The following is an 18286-nucleotide window of genomic DNA, read 5'->3' on the forward strand; positions in this document are numbered from 1 at the left end:
TTTTCTTCTTTGGACAGTTCCCCATGCCTGGAGATAGCAAAATGTCCAACAGCAGCTCCCTCACCAAGTTCCTCCTCCTGGCATTCACAGACACGTGGAACCTACAGCTCTTGCACTTCTCACTCTTCCTGGGCATCTACCTGGCTGCCCTCCTGGGCAACGGCCTCATCATCATAGCCGTAGCCTGCAACCACCGCCTCCACACCCCCATGTACTTCTTCCTCCTCAACCTCTCCCTCCTCGACCTCAGTTTCATCTCCACCACTGTCCCCAAATCTGTGGTCAATTCCCTGTGGGACACCAGGGCCATTTCCTACTCGGGATGTGCTGCCCAGGTCTTCCTGGTTGTGTTCTTGTTTGGAGGAGAGTTTTCTCTTCTCACGGTCATGGCCTATGACCGCTATGTTGCCATCTGCAGACCCCTGCACTACGGGACCATCATGGGCAGCAGAGCCTGTGTCAGAATGGCAGCAGCTGCCTGGGGCAGTAGTTTTCTCCATGCTCTCCTGCACACTGGGAACACATTTTCAATACCACTCTGCCAAGGCAACACAGTGGACCAGTTCTTCTGTGAAATCCCCCAGATCCTCAAGCTCTCCTGCTCACACTCCTACCTCAGGGAAGCTGGGGCTCTTGTGGTTAGTGCCAGTTTAGCCTTTGGGTGTTTCATTTTCATTGTGCTGTCCTACGTGCAGATCTTCACTGCTGTGCTGAGGATCCCCTCTGAGCAGGGCCGGCACAAAGCCTTTTCCATGTGCCTCCCGCACCTGGCCGTGGTCTCCCTGTTCATCAGCACTGGCATGTTTGCCTACCTGAAACCCCCCTCCGTCTCCTCCCCAGCTCTGGATCTGGTGGTGGCTGTTCTGTACTCGGTGGTGCCTCCAGCAGCGAACCCCTTCATCTACAGCATGAGGAACAAGGAGCTCAAGGATGCCCTGAGGAAAGTGATTTCATGGACATTTTTCAGCAGTGGTAACATTGCCATTGCTCTCCACAAATGACTCCCACTGTAACCCTTACCACGACAGAGCATTGTTTGTTCACTTTAGTTTTATTAGTAGTATTGTTAGTAGTAGTAGTAGTATTTGTAATCATGTTGCTGCGGAAATGCTTGGATGCATTCCACCTTTACTGAGACTGCTCTGTCTCACCTGGTGCCCATATAAAATTGTGTCTAACACTGGTCAGAGCTGACTCCCTCACAATATCTCTGTAATAAAGTAGGTTCTTCCTGGTGCAGTGCCTGAAGGCTGGGTTTCCTCCAAAGCTGGTGTCAAGAACAGGCCCAGGGAAATCATGCCAAAACGGGCTGTAGCTGGTTGGGTTCTCCATGGGTTCAAGAGCAAAAAGCTCATAATCATGTAATCATCTCTTAGAGACCAAGGGCTGGATTTAGGACTCCCCAATCAGTGTCCAATGACAGTGGAGGGGATGAATGGTCACAGATTTATATACCCAGAGCTGTCCCACACGTTAAAGCACAGTGTCAGATGCCCATCCTTCTGGAGGGGAAGCTGGAGGTGCCAGGAGAGCCCAGGGGATCTCCTGAGACAGTGTGTGCCTGGGATGGGCAGTAAGTGGAGCCTCATAGAGGGAGAGATTGTCCAAGGTGGAGTCACCTAAAGGTAAAGTGCTAAACCCAGGTATTTGGGGGCAATGGAGGACTCTGCAATCCCAGGAGAGGCAGTGGGGACCCAGCTGGCACGGGAGAGAGAGACTGGAGAGTGATTCATGTCATCACCAATGAAATAGCATGTGCAGGATCTAGAGGCACCCCTGGACACAACTAGCACCCTTGGAAATGCTCCATAGTCTTTCCAAGCACCTGCCACATCTGCAGTCCCCTGGAGGGATTAGAGGCCATGATCCTCATTTGGTTGGGTGTGCTTCCCACCCTGACCAGCACGGCCAGTGCAGAGTCACCCTGTGGCCCCGTGGCCTCACAGCCCCCTCGCTCTGCAGAGCAGCACCACCAGCTCAGGGCTGTGCAGGAGAACAGGGGAGAGGGTGTGGGAATGGCCAGCAAGGTCAGAGGAGTGACTGGGAGAGATGAGAAGGAAGTGGAACTGGGCTTGAAAGTGTCTTGGAGAGAAAAATGCATCTGCCATTGCCACTGCCCTGGGGTCACCCTGAGCACTGTCCATGAGCACAGACAGGTGCCAGCAGTATTAGCAGTAGTGATCCCTGTCCAGCTGGGTCTGCTTCCCACCCCGATCAGCATGGCCCGTGGCCCCACAGCAGGGCTGCTCTGTACGGGAAGCAGAGCCAGGAGCTGAGGGTGCCGGCAAGGCAGGCGGGGCAGGAACCCACTGATGAGAGGTGCCGTCCTGCAGTGGCTGCATAAGAGGAGCAGAGCGGGTCTGGGGATAGAAACGGGGGTCAGGCACAGTCCAGTGATGGCCAGAAAATACTGGAGGGCTCCAACCAGCCCTGCTTTGTGTGGGAGGTTGGACTGCAGATCTCCAGAGGACCCTTCCCACCAAAATTCCTCTGTGATTCCATGAATTCTCAACCTCTACTCTGGCACAGCTGGCACGGGCCCGAGAGCACCTGGGGCAGGGCAGAACGAGCCCACCTGGGAGAGCATCTGGAGCAAGATCTAAAGGTCCCTGGCTCAGCCCTGGCCTTTGGAAAACTCCCTCACACACCCCGAGAGGCTCCATTTGCCTCTTCCACCCTCCCTGTACTCCCCTCCAGTCAGCCAAAGTGAAGTCCAGCATCGCCTGGGGACTCTCTTCCCCATGAGGAGGAGAGGGAGGGCCTTCCCCAGCCCCATGCTGACTTTTCCACCCCTGACCTTCACAGTTGCCTGGGCCTGGGTCTGCCCACTTGCCTTCACCACGGTCATGGCTGCACTGAAGCGCATGAAAATCCCGGTGCTCCCACCCTCAAGTGGGCATCCACCCCAAACTGCAGCCTGGCTGGCCACCAAGGCATCATCCATCCAGTGCCCCGGCCGTGCAGCTGAGGGCAGGGGTCTTTGCCCCAATTTCCCTGCTCCTCCCCTGCTCCCGGCACCGCTGCTGCTGTGCCCATGTCAAACCATCCTGCCACCAGACTGCCCTGGGGCCTGAGGCAGCTCCAGCTCCCTCCAGGGCTGTGCTGGAGCCTTTCAGGAGCAGGCTGAGGTGGGGCTGGCACTGCCAGGGTGGGTCGAGAGAGGGCAGCTCCCCTCTGCCAGGCTGGGGCTGGGGCTGCGGCTGGGGCTGGGGCTGGGCACAGCTTTTCCCTGGGAAGCTCCCTGAGGAGCTGCTACAGGGGATCCTCCACCTCTGCCCTGGCAGCAGCACCAGCGCTCAGGGTGCTGGGGTGGAAGTGCACAGAGGGGGAAGGGGAATGGGCTGCCCAGGAGGAGCATTGAGACCTTGTCTGTGCAGGCAGGGATGGAGTGAGGAAAGCCAGAGCTCAGCTGGAGCTGCAACCAGATGCCTTAGACAGGGAAAATGCTGGTGTGTTATTAAATGACTCCTAAATAATCCCCCACCCACTGCCCACCCCAGGCTGTGCCCCACATTGGTGTTAGCAGACAACTGTGTTCCAGGATCTGCCAGGGTCTGGTGCAGAAGAGAGGCCATGCAAAGCTGGCCTTTTCCCCTCTGTTGGGATACGGAGACCTGCAGGAGGACGGAGCTGGCCATGGACCCCCCCACAGCTGGGTGAGCAGCCAGTGCTGGAAAGGGGTCATGTGAGGGGCTGCTCGGGGACGATGGCCCTGGGGCAGCTTCCCCACTGTGTCCATGCAACACAGGGAACAACCTGGGCTCTCCTCTCCTGCACCCTCCATGTCCTGGTGCCTTTCCCAGCAGACCTGCATTTGCCTGCAAGCACATGGCTGTGTGTTCCCACACTGCTGTTCACACGCAGTAGCTGCCTGCTGGCACTTGTCCTCTCCTGGGCCCATTCCAGCCCAGCCCAGCCCAGCCCCTCCCCAGCTCTCCCCACCTCCCCTGCCCTCTCCCCAGCCCACCCAGCAGAGCAGACCAGGCTGGGGTGGCCCCACAGCAGTGCCCGCCGCAGGGGGCTGCAGAGCTCCGGGCACTCACCCCACAGCCCCAGCCCCTCCGCAGGGCACAGCGGCTGCTGGGGGGCAGAGAGGGGTGTCAGCCTCCCCATCAGCCCCCAGGCTGGGGGCCAGCAATGGCACAAGGAAATGGAGGCCAGGCACCCCATGTCTCCACTGCTCTCATGACCAGAGATCCTTGACCCTGGCTGCCTGCAGCCCCTCTGGGCAGCCCCTCTCCCCAGGGCAGCACAAGAGTCCTGGCCCCAGGGCTCCTCCGGCAGCTCCAGTGACAGAGCAGCCTGCCCGGAGCTCACACACACAGAAACAGGTTTTCATTTATTTCCCCCCCCCCGCCCCCCCCCTCCCCCGGCAACAAGCACACAGTTGCTCCTTTGCTCTTCTCTGTAGACATCCCTGCTCCCCAGAGAGCCTTTCTCCACATCAGTGTGTCCGTGCTGGCCTGGCCGGCCATTCTTCTATCTCTCCCCTGTGCTCCCTGCACGGCCCCAGGCTGGCAGTGCTGCTCTGCAGGGCGAGCAGGCTGTGGGGTCCTGGGGTGAATCCTCACTGGCCATGCTGGTCAGGGCAAACCCAGCTGGACCAGCATCATTGCACCTGACAAGCCCCTCCCCAGGGTCTGTGGCTGTGGAGGATGCTTGGAGCAATCACAGGCCATTTCACATTGCTCAGGAGGTGTTCAGGGGTGTCATTGGACCCAGCCCACTGCCTCTCCTGAGACTGCAGAGATTGTGGTGCACTCCTCGGTTTGGCCCTTCACCTTCAGGTGACGCTGCTTGGTTTTGGGAGTCTCCACTCACTGCCCACTGCAGGCACAAACTGCCCCTGGAGATCCCCTCTGCTCTCCGGGTAGCTCCACATTGCCTTCCAGAAGGATGGGCATCTGTCACCAGCCCGGTAATATGTGAGACAGTCCCCAGCAGACACCTCTTGACCACTCACCCTCTCCAGAGGCACTGGGTGCCCGCTGGGCACCCTAACACATCACCCTATAAACCCATCTCCCTTAACCCATGGAAATCCCAGGCCTTTTCAGGTACAATTGCCTGAGCACATTCTTGGCTCCAGCTTGGGAAGAAGAACCCAATCTTCAGGCACAGGACTAAGGAGATCCCCTTTTATTACAGAGATGCTACTTGGGAGGCCAGCTCTGACACAGTGATAGGCAGATTTACAGAAGGCCTCTGGGTCACACAGATGGGGCTTGTGCTCCTGGAGAAGTGGGATGAATTCAAACATTTGTGTACAAACATGGCTATTACAGACAGAACTTCCCAAACACAAGAGCTGTCTGAGGTAAACTGGAAATTGCTTGTGAAGAGAGATGGGCAGCTCACTGCTGCTGAACTAGTACCAGCTGAATCAGTTTCCTCAGTGCCTCCTGGAGCTCCTTGTTCCTCATGCTGTAGATAAGGGCACAGCACTGAGGAAATCCCCTTTTATTAGAGAGAGGCCAGCTCTGACACAGTGATAGACACATTGACAGAAGGCCTCTGGGTCAGACAGGCTGGGTTTGTGCCTCTGGAGAAGTGGGATGAATTCAAATACTTCTGTACAAACATGATAATCACAGATACAATGCCCAAGGCGTAAGAGTTGCCTGAGATAAATTCAAGTCAGTTACAAAGAGGGATGGGCAACTTATAGCTGCTGAACTGGTACCAGTTGAATCAGTTTCTTCACTGCATCCTTGAGCTCCCTGTTCCTCATGCTGTAGATGAGGGGGTTCACTGCTGGAGGCACCACCGCGTACAGAACAGCCACCACCAGATCCAGAGCTGGGGAGGAGATGGAGGGGGGCTTCAGGTAGGCAAAAAATGAGGTGCTGACAAAAAGGGAGACCACGGCCAGGTGCGGGAGGCACATGGAAAAGGCTTTGTGTCGTCCCTGCTCAGAGGGGATCCTCAGCACAGCAGTGAAGATCTGCACGTAGGACAGCACAATGAAAATGAAACACCCCAAAGCTAAACAAAGACTAACCACAATAAGCCCAACTTCCCTGAGGTAGGAGTGTGAGCAGGAGAGCTTGAGGATCTGGGGGATTTCACAGAAGAACTGGTCCACGGTGTTGCCTTGGCAGAGTGGTATTGAAAATGTGTTCCCAGTGTGTAGGAGAGCATAGAGAAGACCGCTGCCCCAGGCAGCTGCTGCCATTTTGACACAAGCTCTATTGCTCATCAGTGTCCCGTAGCGCAGGGGTCTGCAGATGGCAACAAAGCGGTCATAGGCCATGACTGTGAGAAGAGAAAATTCTCCTCCAAACAAGAAGAAAAACAGAAAGACTTGGGCAGCACATCCTGAATAGGAAATGACCCTGGTGTTCCACAGAGAATTGGCCATGGATTTGGGGACAGTGGTGGAGATGGTGCCAAGGTCGAGGAGGGAGAGGTTGAGAAGGAAGAAGTACATGGGGGTGTGGAGGTGGTGGTCACAGCCTACGGCTGTGATGATGAGGCCGTTGCCCAGAAGGGCAGCCAGGTAGATGCCCAGGAAGAGCGAGAAGTGCAAGAGCTGCAGCTCCCGCGTGCCTGTGAATGCCAGAAGGAGGAACTCACTGAGGGAGCTGCTGTTGGACATTTTGCAATCTCCGGGCATGGGGGACTGTTCAAAGAAAAAAAGACATTGAGAAGTTAGGAGAGAATCTTCAAGTAAAAAAAAATAAAAAAATTGTTGCAGTCCTCATACAACCCCCCCACATTGCCTCTCTCTTTACTGAGAGCATCTTTGTGCAGCTCCCTTGCTTGGGCTCCACTTTGCACTGGCTGAGTGTGCTGCTGTGAGGAGCAGGGGCCTCTGCCCTTGGGCTGCAGAGGAGTCAGTCCTGCTGTGTAGCAGTGGGCACAGGGGAATGGGGGTGACTAGCTCTGACATTCATCATTTCTGTCAGCTGAAATACAACTCGTCATGTAGAAGGGCTTTTCACCATCTTCACTCCCCATTCAAAAGAATGAGGTTTGAGGAACAGAGTTTCAGGGATTTTTTAATTTTCTTTGAGATGTTCTTGTCACCCCTGGGGAGTGTTCCTCAAAGCTAGAAATCCTTGGCATTTCTACTGTGAGTCCTGAGAAAAACAGATTTACTGTCCTTTGTTGCAGCGTGAGGACAGCTGGTCTATTAGTCTTGTTCCCAGCTGTCCTGTGCTCCCACCTCATTGAGCTGGTGGACAATCGTACCCATATGTTGCCCTAAAAGGAAAACAGTCATTGCTGAGGGCAGAGGAGTCCAGTTTCAAAGTGCAGATCTCCAACCTTCTCACCCTTTCTCCAGGCACCGGGGGGAGGTCTCCACATTCCCCTTCTAGCCAAGGACACACAAGGCTCTTTTCAGATGCCCATATGCAGCCTCCCACCATCAACTCCATACTCTCAGCATCTCTGTACTGTCTTCACAGTCTCTCAGATATTGCAGATATGTTATGAGACAGCAGTGCCTTTCTGGAGGGCAGCTCATAGCCTGGCAGGACACCACAGGGAAACAGTCAAAGGACCATTAGGACTGAAGATGGGCTCTCCTTAAGGGAGGATCAGCTCATTTCCCAACCCCACAGACTGCATTTCCTGGAGCCTCACAGCTTAGAAGGGGGCTGCAGACCCCTCACTTCCATGCAGATTCCTCTGTTGCCTAACTTGCAGTGTTGGTATCTGAACTGCAGCTGAAAACTCATCCACCCCGGACACCCTGAGAGAAGAACAGGAGCACGATGGACAGGAGAGGAAACAAGGAGCAAAAGGATGATCCTGCTGCCAAGGGAGGCAAAGAGAGAGACAGAGGGACACTTGGGAAAGCCTTCACCTTACCTGTGGGACATACTACCTGGCAGATGGCGAAGTTGCAGGGCAGTCACTCTCAGCCCCTTTGCTGGGCAGCACTAAACAGGCCCCTGGCAGGAGAGATGCCCCTCTCCTCTGCTGGAGGTCTGGCTGCAGAGGAGGCAGCTCATGGCCTGGACTCCATGGCTGTCAGGGCAGAGGCTCTGCTGGGTGGGAACAGAAACATGGGGGGCTTGCTCAGTGCAATGTGTTTGCATTGGAGGGACTGACCATGACTTGCCCAAATCCATCCTCCCAGGATGCTTCTGTCAGCAGTTCGCTCTCCTTCCCTGCCCAGCTCTGCTGCCTGGAGCAGTCTCTGCTGGGACCTTTCTCTCTCCCAACATCATTTCCAGTCAGTGCTCACAGACCACATCACCCCTTCTGTGTGCTCAGATCTGCCCTACAGAAACCTCCCAGGACAGTGCACTGTCCAGAGGCATCTCTGTGCCTGCAGTTCATAAGGAGCAGGTAACAGGGAGACCACACAGGTGATGCTGATGCTGATGCTGTCTGTAGGTGGAGGTGGGGTTGAAGGGGTTTGCTGCGCTTTCTCCCAGACCTCCTGATCTCTGAGAGGGAAGGTTTGTGAGTCCCAGATCCTTGCCAAAATAGAAAACTCTTTTTTTTCTCCGTGCTAAAATTAGGGAGAAAACCGAAAGCACAGACACCAGAAGGAAAGCTCCTTCCCTTGGAAGTAGCCCTTCTCTTGATCTTCCTCTTGAAAAGACCCCTTGGACATGTCCTGTGCATGAGCTAGAGCTGTGAGCAGCCTTGACCGATGCAGCTCCCTCTTGACAGGAGAATGAACGTGCCTGGCCGGGGGGTCGATCCTCTCACGCAGAGCTTCTCCCTGCAGCACTGACCCTCGCAGGCAGCAGAGTCACTGCCCCGGGCACACAGCACCCTGGGGTGCAGGGATGCTGCTCTGACTCATGAACCTGGGTAGACCTGGGTGCACAGCCTGGGTGTACACAGCCATCCCTGGGAGAAAGCAGGATGCCCTGTCCCTGTGAGGCTCTGGCAGGGAATCCCTGCTCTGAAGCATCTCCTCCTCCTGCTATGTCCTGGATAATCCAGGAGAGAGATCATGAAAAATCCTATCAGCCATGGTTTGGGCTGGGTTCCGAAGACCCCTCCAGGAACCTCACTAGCATTGCCCTGCAGCCAGAGACTTACCATGTCTAGCGCTGCGAAGATTTCTCCCACAAGGAGCTCTCCTCTGTCCTCCCACTCCACACTGCCTTCCACTTCTCTCTGCCTTCTCTCATCTCATGTCAGCAGCAGCAGGCAGTGCCCACAGCCCTGCTGCTCTCTGCAGAGGAGCTGCTCCTGCACACAGCTGTGTCTGGGCAGTGCTGCCTGGTTGCCATGAGCTCCCTCCATCCCAGGAGCCTGGCCCTGCTCAGGAGCAGAGGCCCAGCTGAAGACACAAATTTCCCTGTCCCTTGTGCTCCCTCCTCCTGGGAAATGTTCACTGCAATAAACTAAAATAACCACTGATGGTCCCTCTCTAAACGCTGAAGGAAGACTGATTGCAGCATTGCAATTTGTCTCATCAGAGGAGGGTTATTTGCAAGAGTTGGAAACATCCCACTCTGGAAGCCCCTATTCCCATCTCTTAACTAGGCAGGACACCTAGATGGGGCCAAGAAGGGAGACAAAGGGAGGCAGCTGTGAAGGGCAGAGTTGCTCAGGGATTTGGACAACAGAAACATGCTGAAGATCTGCAAGGAGAAGTGGCAAGGTGTGCAGAGGGGGCATGCCAAAATAATCACCGATGGTCCCTCTCTAAACAGTGGAGAGAAACCGATTCCAGCATTGCCTTTTGTCTCATCAGAGGATGGTTATCTACGAGAGGTGGAAATGTCCCACTCTGGAAGCCCCTCTTCCCATCTCTTCACTAGGCAGGACACCTGGATGGGGACAAGAAGGGAGTTCACTGACACATGGTTCAGGTGTTGATTCAGATGAGTCAATCTGGGCATGTCATGATGGTTTAGAAGTCTCCGGGCTGGAGTGGGATTCAGATCCCTCCCCTTATATCCACAAAGACACAGGAGCTGAGATTCCCCTTGCTAAGCTGAAGCGTGCACAACAGAGAGATCTGTCCACGATCTCCTTGTCTAAGCTCCCTTTGGAATCCCTGGAGATGGAGGATGGGAGTCAGTTGCCCACACACAAACACCTGGTGACATGTGAAGAGACAGAGATGGTACAAGGCACGTGCCAGTGTCTGCTTGCTCTGTTGGAGTGACTGTGTGACCCCCATCCTTCTGGAGCCTCAGGTGGGGCCAGATGGGGAATTTCCTTGGCCATCTCAAAGGACACTAGATGCCCACTACTATTCGAGCACCACTCACTATGAAGCTGAGACACATGGAGATGCCTGTAGTGCAAACTGCTAATGTAATTCAGTGCAGACACTTGATATCAAGACCTCAAAATAGTCGGGCAGGTCCATGTCAGATGCCTGGGTTTCTAGCACAGCCACGTGGGTGGGACCTATGGGAAAACAATGCCCTTTTGGAGTGCTTGCTGGGCAAACACCCCAGGTTATCTCAGGTTTTTCTACCTGTGCCCAGGCAACAGAATCGCACCACTGTCTTTAGGCAAAATCCATCTCGTCTGCATTAGTGTGCTGCATAAATGGGAGGCACATCCCACCAAGGTCTCCGCTTTAGCCTCTGCACCCTCAAACCCTTCTTGCTCTCTTCCACATGAACCTCTTCTTGCCCCCAGACGACATGGGCTAATGATGTTCACAGGGTACCTGGATCACAGGCTGCCCAGGCCCAGGGACTTCTTCAGAGGCACCTTGTCCTGCCTGGAGATGGATGCACTTCTCTCACAGGCCCCATGGTGAGTCAGCTCAGGCAGCAACCCCCTCTCTTGCCATTCCAGCACAGCCCAGCTCTGTTTCGCCCTGGCCTTGGGCACTGCAGGGTTTGCTCTCTTAGTGGGAACCTCCTTTCACCATTACATTGCCACCTGCTCTCTATGCCAGCATGTCTCTGCTCTCAAGTGGGGCCATTGTACACGCAGTGTCTTTGGCTCTTGCTAACCTGTTTCACCATGACCAGTGTGTTCTCTGTGCCACAGCTGAGGCTCTGCAACCCAAATGTATGCACATGCAGGCACCCTGGGGTACACACAGGAACAGCTGGAGATGCACAAGCTGTCAGAGGTCTGAAACATTGCTGGAATGACGGAGATGTGGTGGGATCACTCACAAGATGGGAGGGTGATGCTTGTAGGCTACAATCTCTTCAGGAGAGGCTGCCAGGAAAGATGAGCAGGGGTGAATGCCCTTTATGTGAAGGGTCAGCTCGGGTGTGTGGAGCTCTTCCATGGGATGGATAGGGGTTTGGGTGAGAGCTTGTGGGTGAGCATCACAGTAAGGGTGACATCATGACAGATACAGACCACCCAATGAGGGTCAGGAGGTGGATGCAGTCTCCTATAAGCAATGGGAGAAAGTTTGTTGATCACAGGCCCTGGTTCTTGTGGGGAGAACTTTGATCCGCCTGACATGAAGTGGAAGGGCAAACCGCAGAGTGCAAGCAGGCCAGGAGGTTTCTGGAGGGCATCAAGGACAACTTCTTCACACAGCTGCCAGATGAAGAGATAAGGGTGATGCTTTCTTGTATCTGGAAATGTGAAACAGGGAGCAGCTGATCAGGAATGGGATAGTAAGTGTGAGCCTGGCCTACTGTGACCATGAAAATATGGAGTCCCAGATCCTGAGGGAAATGAGGAAGGACAGTAGCAGAGTACAGACCCTGGACTTCAGAGGAGCAGACTTCCTTAGCTGTTCAGGGGACTGGTGGGGGATGCCATGGAAGACAGCTCTCAAGGGCTCAGGAGCTCAACAAAGCCAGCAGGCCTTTAAGGACAGACATGCCAAGCACAAGGATGGGCCATCCCGATACTCGCTAAAACCAGCAGACACCTCAGGGGACCAGCTTGGCTACACAGGGACCTCCCACCTGAGCTCCAGGGTAATAGGGCAGCATGCAGCAGGGGGAAGAAGGGAGAGGCAGAGGAGGAATTTAGAAATATTGTCCGGCGTCATAGGCATGGTGTTAGGGAAGAAAAAGCTCCCGTAGGGTAGACACTTGCAGGGGACGTCAAGGGAATAAATAAAAAAGGAATATGTGGCCTCCCTGCTAAATGGGACAGGGAATCCTCTAGCAGCAGATGCAGATAGGTCTGAGGAACTGAACCCATGGTTAGCTTCCGTTTCCACAAGCAAGGTCTCCCGGGCTGTTGTGCCTGGAGTCAGGACTCCAGAGGAGAAAAACAGCCAATGGTGGATGAGGTTAGTGAGGGATTCCTTGTGAGAACTCAAAGTACATAAGTCAGTGGGGTTGGATGAGCTGCATACGAGGATGCTGTGAGAGCTGACTGCTGTCACTGCAAGGCCACTCGCTACCATCTTTGCAAGGTTGTGGAGATGGGGTGAAGTCTCAATGACTGGAGAAAGGCAAATGTTGCATCCATCTTCAAAAGAGGCTCCAAGGGCAACCTGGGGAGCTGCAGGCAGTTCAGCCTCACTTTGGTGAGGAGTGAGTCATGCAATGAATCCTCTCAGATCACAGTTCTGGGCACATGAAGGAGAAGAAGATGCCTGAGAACACTTAGCATGGATTTACCCAGGGTAAATTGTGCCTCAGCAACCTGATTGCCTGCTATGAATAAATAACTGTATTTGTGGCTGGAGAAGAGTAAATGTCTTTTACCCAGACTTTAGCAAGGTGTTTGACACTGTCTCCCTCAATACTCTTGTTTATCATCTGTATTGGTTACATGCAGGAGGCAACACTTGTCATGCTTGTAGATGACCCCAGACTGGAAGCGGGGAGCCCAGCCATATGCTTGAGGGCTGCCGTGCAGAGGGAGCTAGACAGGCAGGAGGAATGGGCTGTCAGGAACCTCAGGAAATTCAACAAGGACAAATGCCAGGTCTTGCACCTGGGAGAAACCAACACCCTGCAGTGTTACAGGCTGGAGCCTGAGGAGCGGCTCTGTGGAAAAGGACCTGAGGGTTCTGGTGGAGAGGCAAAACATGAGCCAGCAGCATTCCCTGGCAGCAAAGAAGCCAGAAGCATCGTGGGCTGTCTGAGCAGGAGCACAGCCAGGAGGTCGAGGGAAATGATGATCACCTTCTAGTCAGTATTCATTAGACCACATAGAGAACATTTCTTTCAGTTTGGGATTCCCAGGAAAAGAAAGAGGCTGATAACTGGGAGCGAATTTGGCCGAGGGCCCTCACAGTAGTTGGGGAGCTGGAGCACTTGCTCTGTGAGGAAATGGGGCTGGTTCAACTTGCAGAAGCGATGGCTATGGAGGGATCTCATCTCAGCCTTCCAATGGCTACCAGGCAGTCATCCAGAAGATGGAGCCAGGCTCTTCACCAGGGTGCATGTTGGGAGGACAAGAGACAAAAAAATGGGCATAAGTTGAAAGAAGAGAAATTTGTGCAAGACATGAGGAAAAGCTTTTCCACTATGAGGATGGTCAAGCATTGGAAGTGGTTGCCCAGAGAAGCTGTGCAGCCTCCTGCCTTGGAGGTTTCCAAGACCAGACTGGATGAAGTGCAGAGCCACCTGATCTGACCCCAGAGCTGACCCTCCTCTGACAAGGAGTTTGGGCTAGAGACCTCTTAAGGTCCCTTCCGTCCTGAAGGTGTCTGTGATTCATCCCACTCTCGATTTTCGCTTGTTGATGTCAGGGAAAGGACACAGCTTCCCTATGACAGTGGAAGTAAACCTTCTGTAGCCTGGCTGCCTCCTTGTCCCCCTGAGAGCTCAGGAGGAGCTGTATCATTGCCTGCACTCGGCATCGCGCACCCCCACCCATACACTGTCCCCAGGAAGAGCCCTGAGCAATGCATGATGGAAAGCATCACCCTACCAGGGGCTGGCTGTCAGTGCCTGGCTGCTCTGCTCGATAACACACATCCAGGTTGACTTGGCATCAGAGCCACCTGCACATTGCCTTTGCCTACCTGCAATCAGGGCCTCCAACTTTCTGCTCTAATCAGCCCCTGGGGAGACTTTGTTGGTAATGGCCCTCAGTGGGACCTGTTAACGCTCCAAGAAACTTGGAATTTGCTTCTGACTTTAACTTCTTGAGAGGTTTCTTCTGTCTCCTCTCGGCATCTGCGTTTCGTGGGTTCAGCATCAAATACACCCGAGGGGCCATGCCTGTCTCCATAATTTCCTTCAGTTCTTCAAGTCTTGTGTGGCTAATTGGGAAGCTTTCAGGAGAGTATTGAAATTAGGCAGATTTCAATGAGGACCTGAAGATGTCTGCTTCTTAAGCCTTCTGTATTCTTCAGGTTTCAGAATAAGTGATACCCACATTCTCCAACTGATATTGATCCAGAGTGTCTCCTAATGAAGTCTGGACATGTAGGAAAAGCAGCATTTTTGATAGGAGACACATATGGACAACCTTCCTCCCCAGCTTCCCAGCCCTGCCATTTCTCTCATCAGCCACTGGGGACTTAGAGCACTCTTGTTAAAATAGAACGTTTTCCCACTCAAGTCTGTAGCTGAATGTTATAACTCATGTGCTCCAATTCCCACCTGCTTTCCTTAGAGAACTAACTCCAAAGACACACAGAAGTATTTGTCTTAATTGCAAACAAACCAAAATAAAATGTGAAGCAGTGTCATCAGAAATAAAATACACTCCTCAACTGTATGTCAAGTTCAAGCTGCCTCTGGTGAGCTCCACTGCCCACAAGACATAACCTTCCTTGAAATGCTTTCGACAGATAGATAGGAAAGGATAGACAAGAAGCAGAACAAAGGAACTGGCTAAAGAGACAATGAGACTGCTGAAAGACGAGGCAAGCTTCAGACTCCCAGCAGCTCAGAGCAGCAACTGGAGAGTTGAGAGGCATCTGAATGATAAAGAGCAAGGGGAGGAGGAAACCTGTGAAACTATGGAACATGTGTATGTCCAGATCGTCTGATGCAAAGATGCCGTTAGAAATGATCCATTTAATCCGGATGTGTGAAAATATGGGAGAGATCACTGAGATTTTATCTACAGTCAAATAGACAAAGCAGTGGAAACACAAGGTCAGGAGCAGATCAATATTTCTTCTCCCAAGATTAAGACCCCTCTTCAAGATTTCCACTATTTCATCACAGGAAAACATTGACATTAAAATTAGCCAATCATTTGAGCTGATGAAAGTGGGCTCATATTTTTTTAACATTGAAAACAGTTCTTCCCCTTTCCAGGCAGAGCTCAGGTATCCACCCACAAGCACCCAGTGGCACCTAGAGAGGCCCCGGTGTCTCTGAGGCACCTGCCTGGGCCTGGCAGCTCTCACAGGGGACCTGCGGGAGACCAGAGCCCCTGGGAGCTGCAGAGGGAGGCTGGGCAGAGGGGAGCAGGGCATCTGCAATGGCACCACATGTCCATGACCCTGTGACTGCATCCCACCCCTGCCCTGAAAATCACTTTTGCTTTCAAAAAAGAAAAAAAAGATTCTCCCCAAAACACTAGTGTATCAAAAAAGAACTAAACAAAACAAGATACTAAGAATAAGGAGAAAATAAGAACACAAAGATAATGAGAAAAAGAAAAGAAGAACACAAATTTTAAAAGCTGAAAAGTGTATTGAAACATGTTTCTTTTTTTGGTTTAGATAATTTTTTAAAATTTCTTTCTTTCATTTTTCTTGACAGTTTCTAAAGATTTCTTTTATAATAACGCCTACATTATTAAAAATACTATTGTTGTGTCTCACAGAAGTCCAGCGCCCCTCAAAACACTCCCTGCCCAGAATCTTTCTTGCCGCTCCTCGCTCTTTGCACACAGCAAGTCACACCATGAGGTGTCGAGCTCTCACAGCTGATAGAGGAAAGCAGACTGAGCAGCTTCGATAAAATGCTCTATTTATTGATGGCCAAAATTGCACCAATCTCAATGGACCTGTGTTACAGTGACGTCTTAAAGGAGTCCTTACACATCTAGCCACTCTCCCTTTTCATTCCCTCTATGGTCAATGAAGTGTGACTCCATTTGAGGTGACAACAGGGATGGGAATTTTCTCACCCGATGCCAGACCCCTTCACTGCAGATGTCTGTGGCTAACCCAGTTGTCTGGACTTCCCTTTCTAGTCAATGGAGGGAAAGAAAAAAGTTGTCCCACTGAGAGGTCTGGAGATGCTTCTCCTGGTGACCAGCCAATGCTCCAGAAAGGTTCCCATAGTTCCTGGGTCACATTTCCCAGCACCACAGCAGGGCATCTCAAGCAGCAATGGCTTCGATATGAGTCTATAAAGGCCTGAATGTAAAGTTCTTGTCATTGGTTGAAATCTATGCAAAAAACAGCTCTATGCAAGGACTGAAAAAAAAAAATCTTTGTTTTCAGAACTTCAAACATTCTTTATCAGTCCTAATGAATAATTTCTTTCTTTTTGATTGGCAGCACCATATGTATGCACTACAGTAATTACTCTATGTGAGTGTATATATTTATATAAATGTACAGTTATTTATCATGATACATTTCCTACCAACACTCCGAATGGAGAAACTTTGTTCTGAGAAACTACTGTATTCAAATTGACATGTCTCCGCTCTCTTCCTCTGCCTCTCCATCCTCTCTTCCTCTGCCTAGTCTGTCTTTACAGAGGCCTCACGGCCCCTCTGGCCTCCAGGGAAGTCTCCTGGGGGATCCTGCCAAGCAGATCCTCAATTAGCTGAAATCGGCTCTCCTGCAGTATTGGGCTGTGATTCCGTTTCTTGTCCACCATCTCATGATCATTGCAGCCAGGGCTGCCCTCAACCTTGACATCCCCATCCAGGTCTGTTCTGCTTGTGATGGACAGAGTCCAGCTGGTGTTGGCTTATTCATTGTCTGTGCCAAAAAACTGTTCTCGGCATTCTCCAGGAATCTCCTGGGCTGCTTGTGCCCAGGCCCACTGCCCTCCCAGCAGATTTCAAGGGGGTTAAACTACCCTGTGAGAACCAGGATCTGAGACCATGAGGCTTCCCCCAGCTGACTACACAAGGATTCAGCTGCTTCCCTTCCCTCCTCAGGCAGCCGTTAGCAAACACTCCCAGCATGTCACCCAGACTGCTGTGTCCTCTCATCCTTCCTACAAGGTCTCAGCTGGCTCATCACCTGCTCCAAGGCAAAGCCCTGTGCACTCCAGCCAGCCCTTTGCACAGAGCACACCTGCACCTCCTCGCTGTCCCAGCCTGCCCTCCTCAGGAGCCCAGTTTCATCCTGCCATGTGAGCTGTCCCACCACGTGTGTGTAATTCCACAGGGACAGGGGAGAGGGAGGTATCCGTAAAGGGGACATGGCTGGGATGTTAAATGTGGGGGTCCAGAGGCGAGGATGACTCAGAAGAGGGACAGGGGAGAACAAGATAGAAGTGACACAAGTGCAACGTTGGTGGTGAGGTCACCTCTTGTAGAGGAACCTCATGGGCTGGGTTCTGGTAGGAGCCATTTTGAGGACAAGAAGAGAATCACACCACCACTCATCCCACCAGAGATGATATACGGGCAGGAGGATGGGGAGAGGCAGGCAAAGGGGACATGGCTGCAGTGTTGACTGTGAGGTCACTTGCACTGCAGCAGCCTGATTGGCCCTCAGCAGATGTGCTGACCAGCAGGCTTTGTGATGTCATCCACTGCCTCAGAGAGCCCACCCAGCAGACATGACTGCCCTGGGGAGGAGAGGGTGTGATGCAGGTGACGGGCCCATCTGGGTGCTGACTGTGAGGGCACCTCTGCTGCAGCCACCCCACCAGCCTGCAGCCAGCAGGCAGGCAGGCACGGCTGATGGCCACCCTGCTCAGGGCTAGCCCTCTGGAGTGGACCTGCCACCAGGAAGTGCACAGCTCCTCACCTAGGTCTTCTCCGAGCCCAGCATGCTGCCCCTGTGGCCTAGAGGTACCATGGACTTTATCTGGAGGCTTCCTTTGGCAGCTCAACCTTCCCAAAGTAGTGCATGATGCATTATTACCAGTCAGATGGAATTTTTATAGTGTGCTACCAAGAAGGAGTCATCCTGCAAGCTCCAATGTACATTTTGATGATGGGTGGGTGAGATGAACTGTGCAAGGCCTGCTGGGACAGCCCTGGACCACTCCAGAAGGAACTGACCCTCACTTGCTTTTATCCACACCTCACTGCCAAGAGGGCACCTTTCTCGAAATTAGCCTCAGATCCACACTTGGGGTGTCATCTCACAGGGGGTTCACTTGGAAAGAAGAGCCCATGGGTGAGCTAATACCCAGGCTGTGCCCGAGCTGATCGGGCAGGAGCTTCAAAACCTGCAGGCCTCAGCCAGCTCAGTGACACACTGCAAAATGTGCCCAGCTGAGTTGGACACCTGATCTGTCAGGTCAGAAATGACTCCCTTAGAGCAGAGAGGAGCATGTGGAAAGGTGAGGAACATAATTCTGAGGGGGAT

At 52.9% G+C, this 18286-nt stretch overlaps 1 protein-coding gene across 1 annotated transcript; it reads left to right on the plus strand.

Annotated features, from left to right (window-relative positions):
- Positions 1–416: 416 nt before the first annotated feature.
- On the plus strand, positions 417–902 carry LOC135325586 (olfactory receptor 14J1-like; the record flags this gene model as incomplete). The annotated part of the gene is made up of 1 exon (XM_064503686.1): positions 417–902. A coding segment is annotated over one exon (486 nt), but the record flags the coding sequence as incomplete, so codon positions are not given.
- Positions 903–18286: the final 17384 nt, after the last annotated feature.

Source organism: Dromaius novaehollandiae, unplaced genomic scaffold (assembly GCF_036370855.1).
Source record: "Dromaius novaehollandiae isolate bDroNov1 unplaced genomic scaffold, bDroNov1.hap1 HAP1_SCAFFOLD_31, whole genome shotgun sequence".
In the NCBI taxonomy this organism is placed as follows: Eukaryota; Metazoa; Chordata; class Aves; order Casuariiformes; family Dromaiidae; genus Dromaius; species Dromaius novaehollandiae.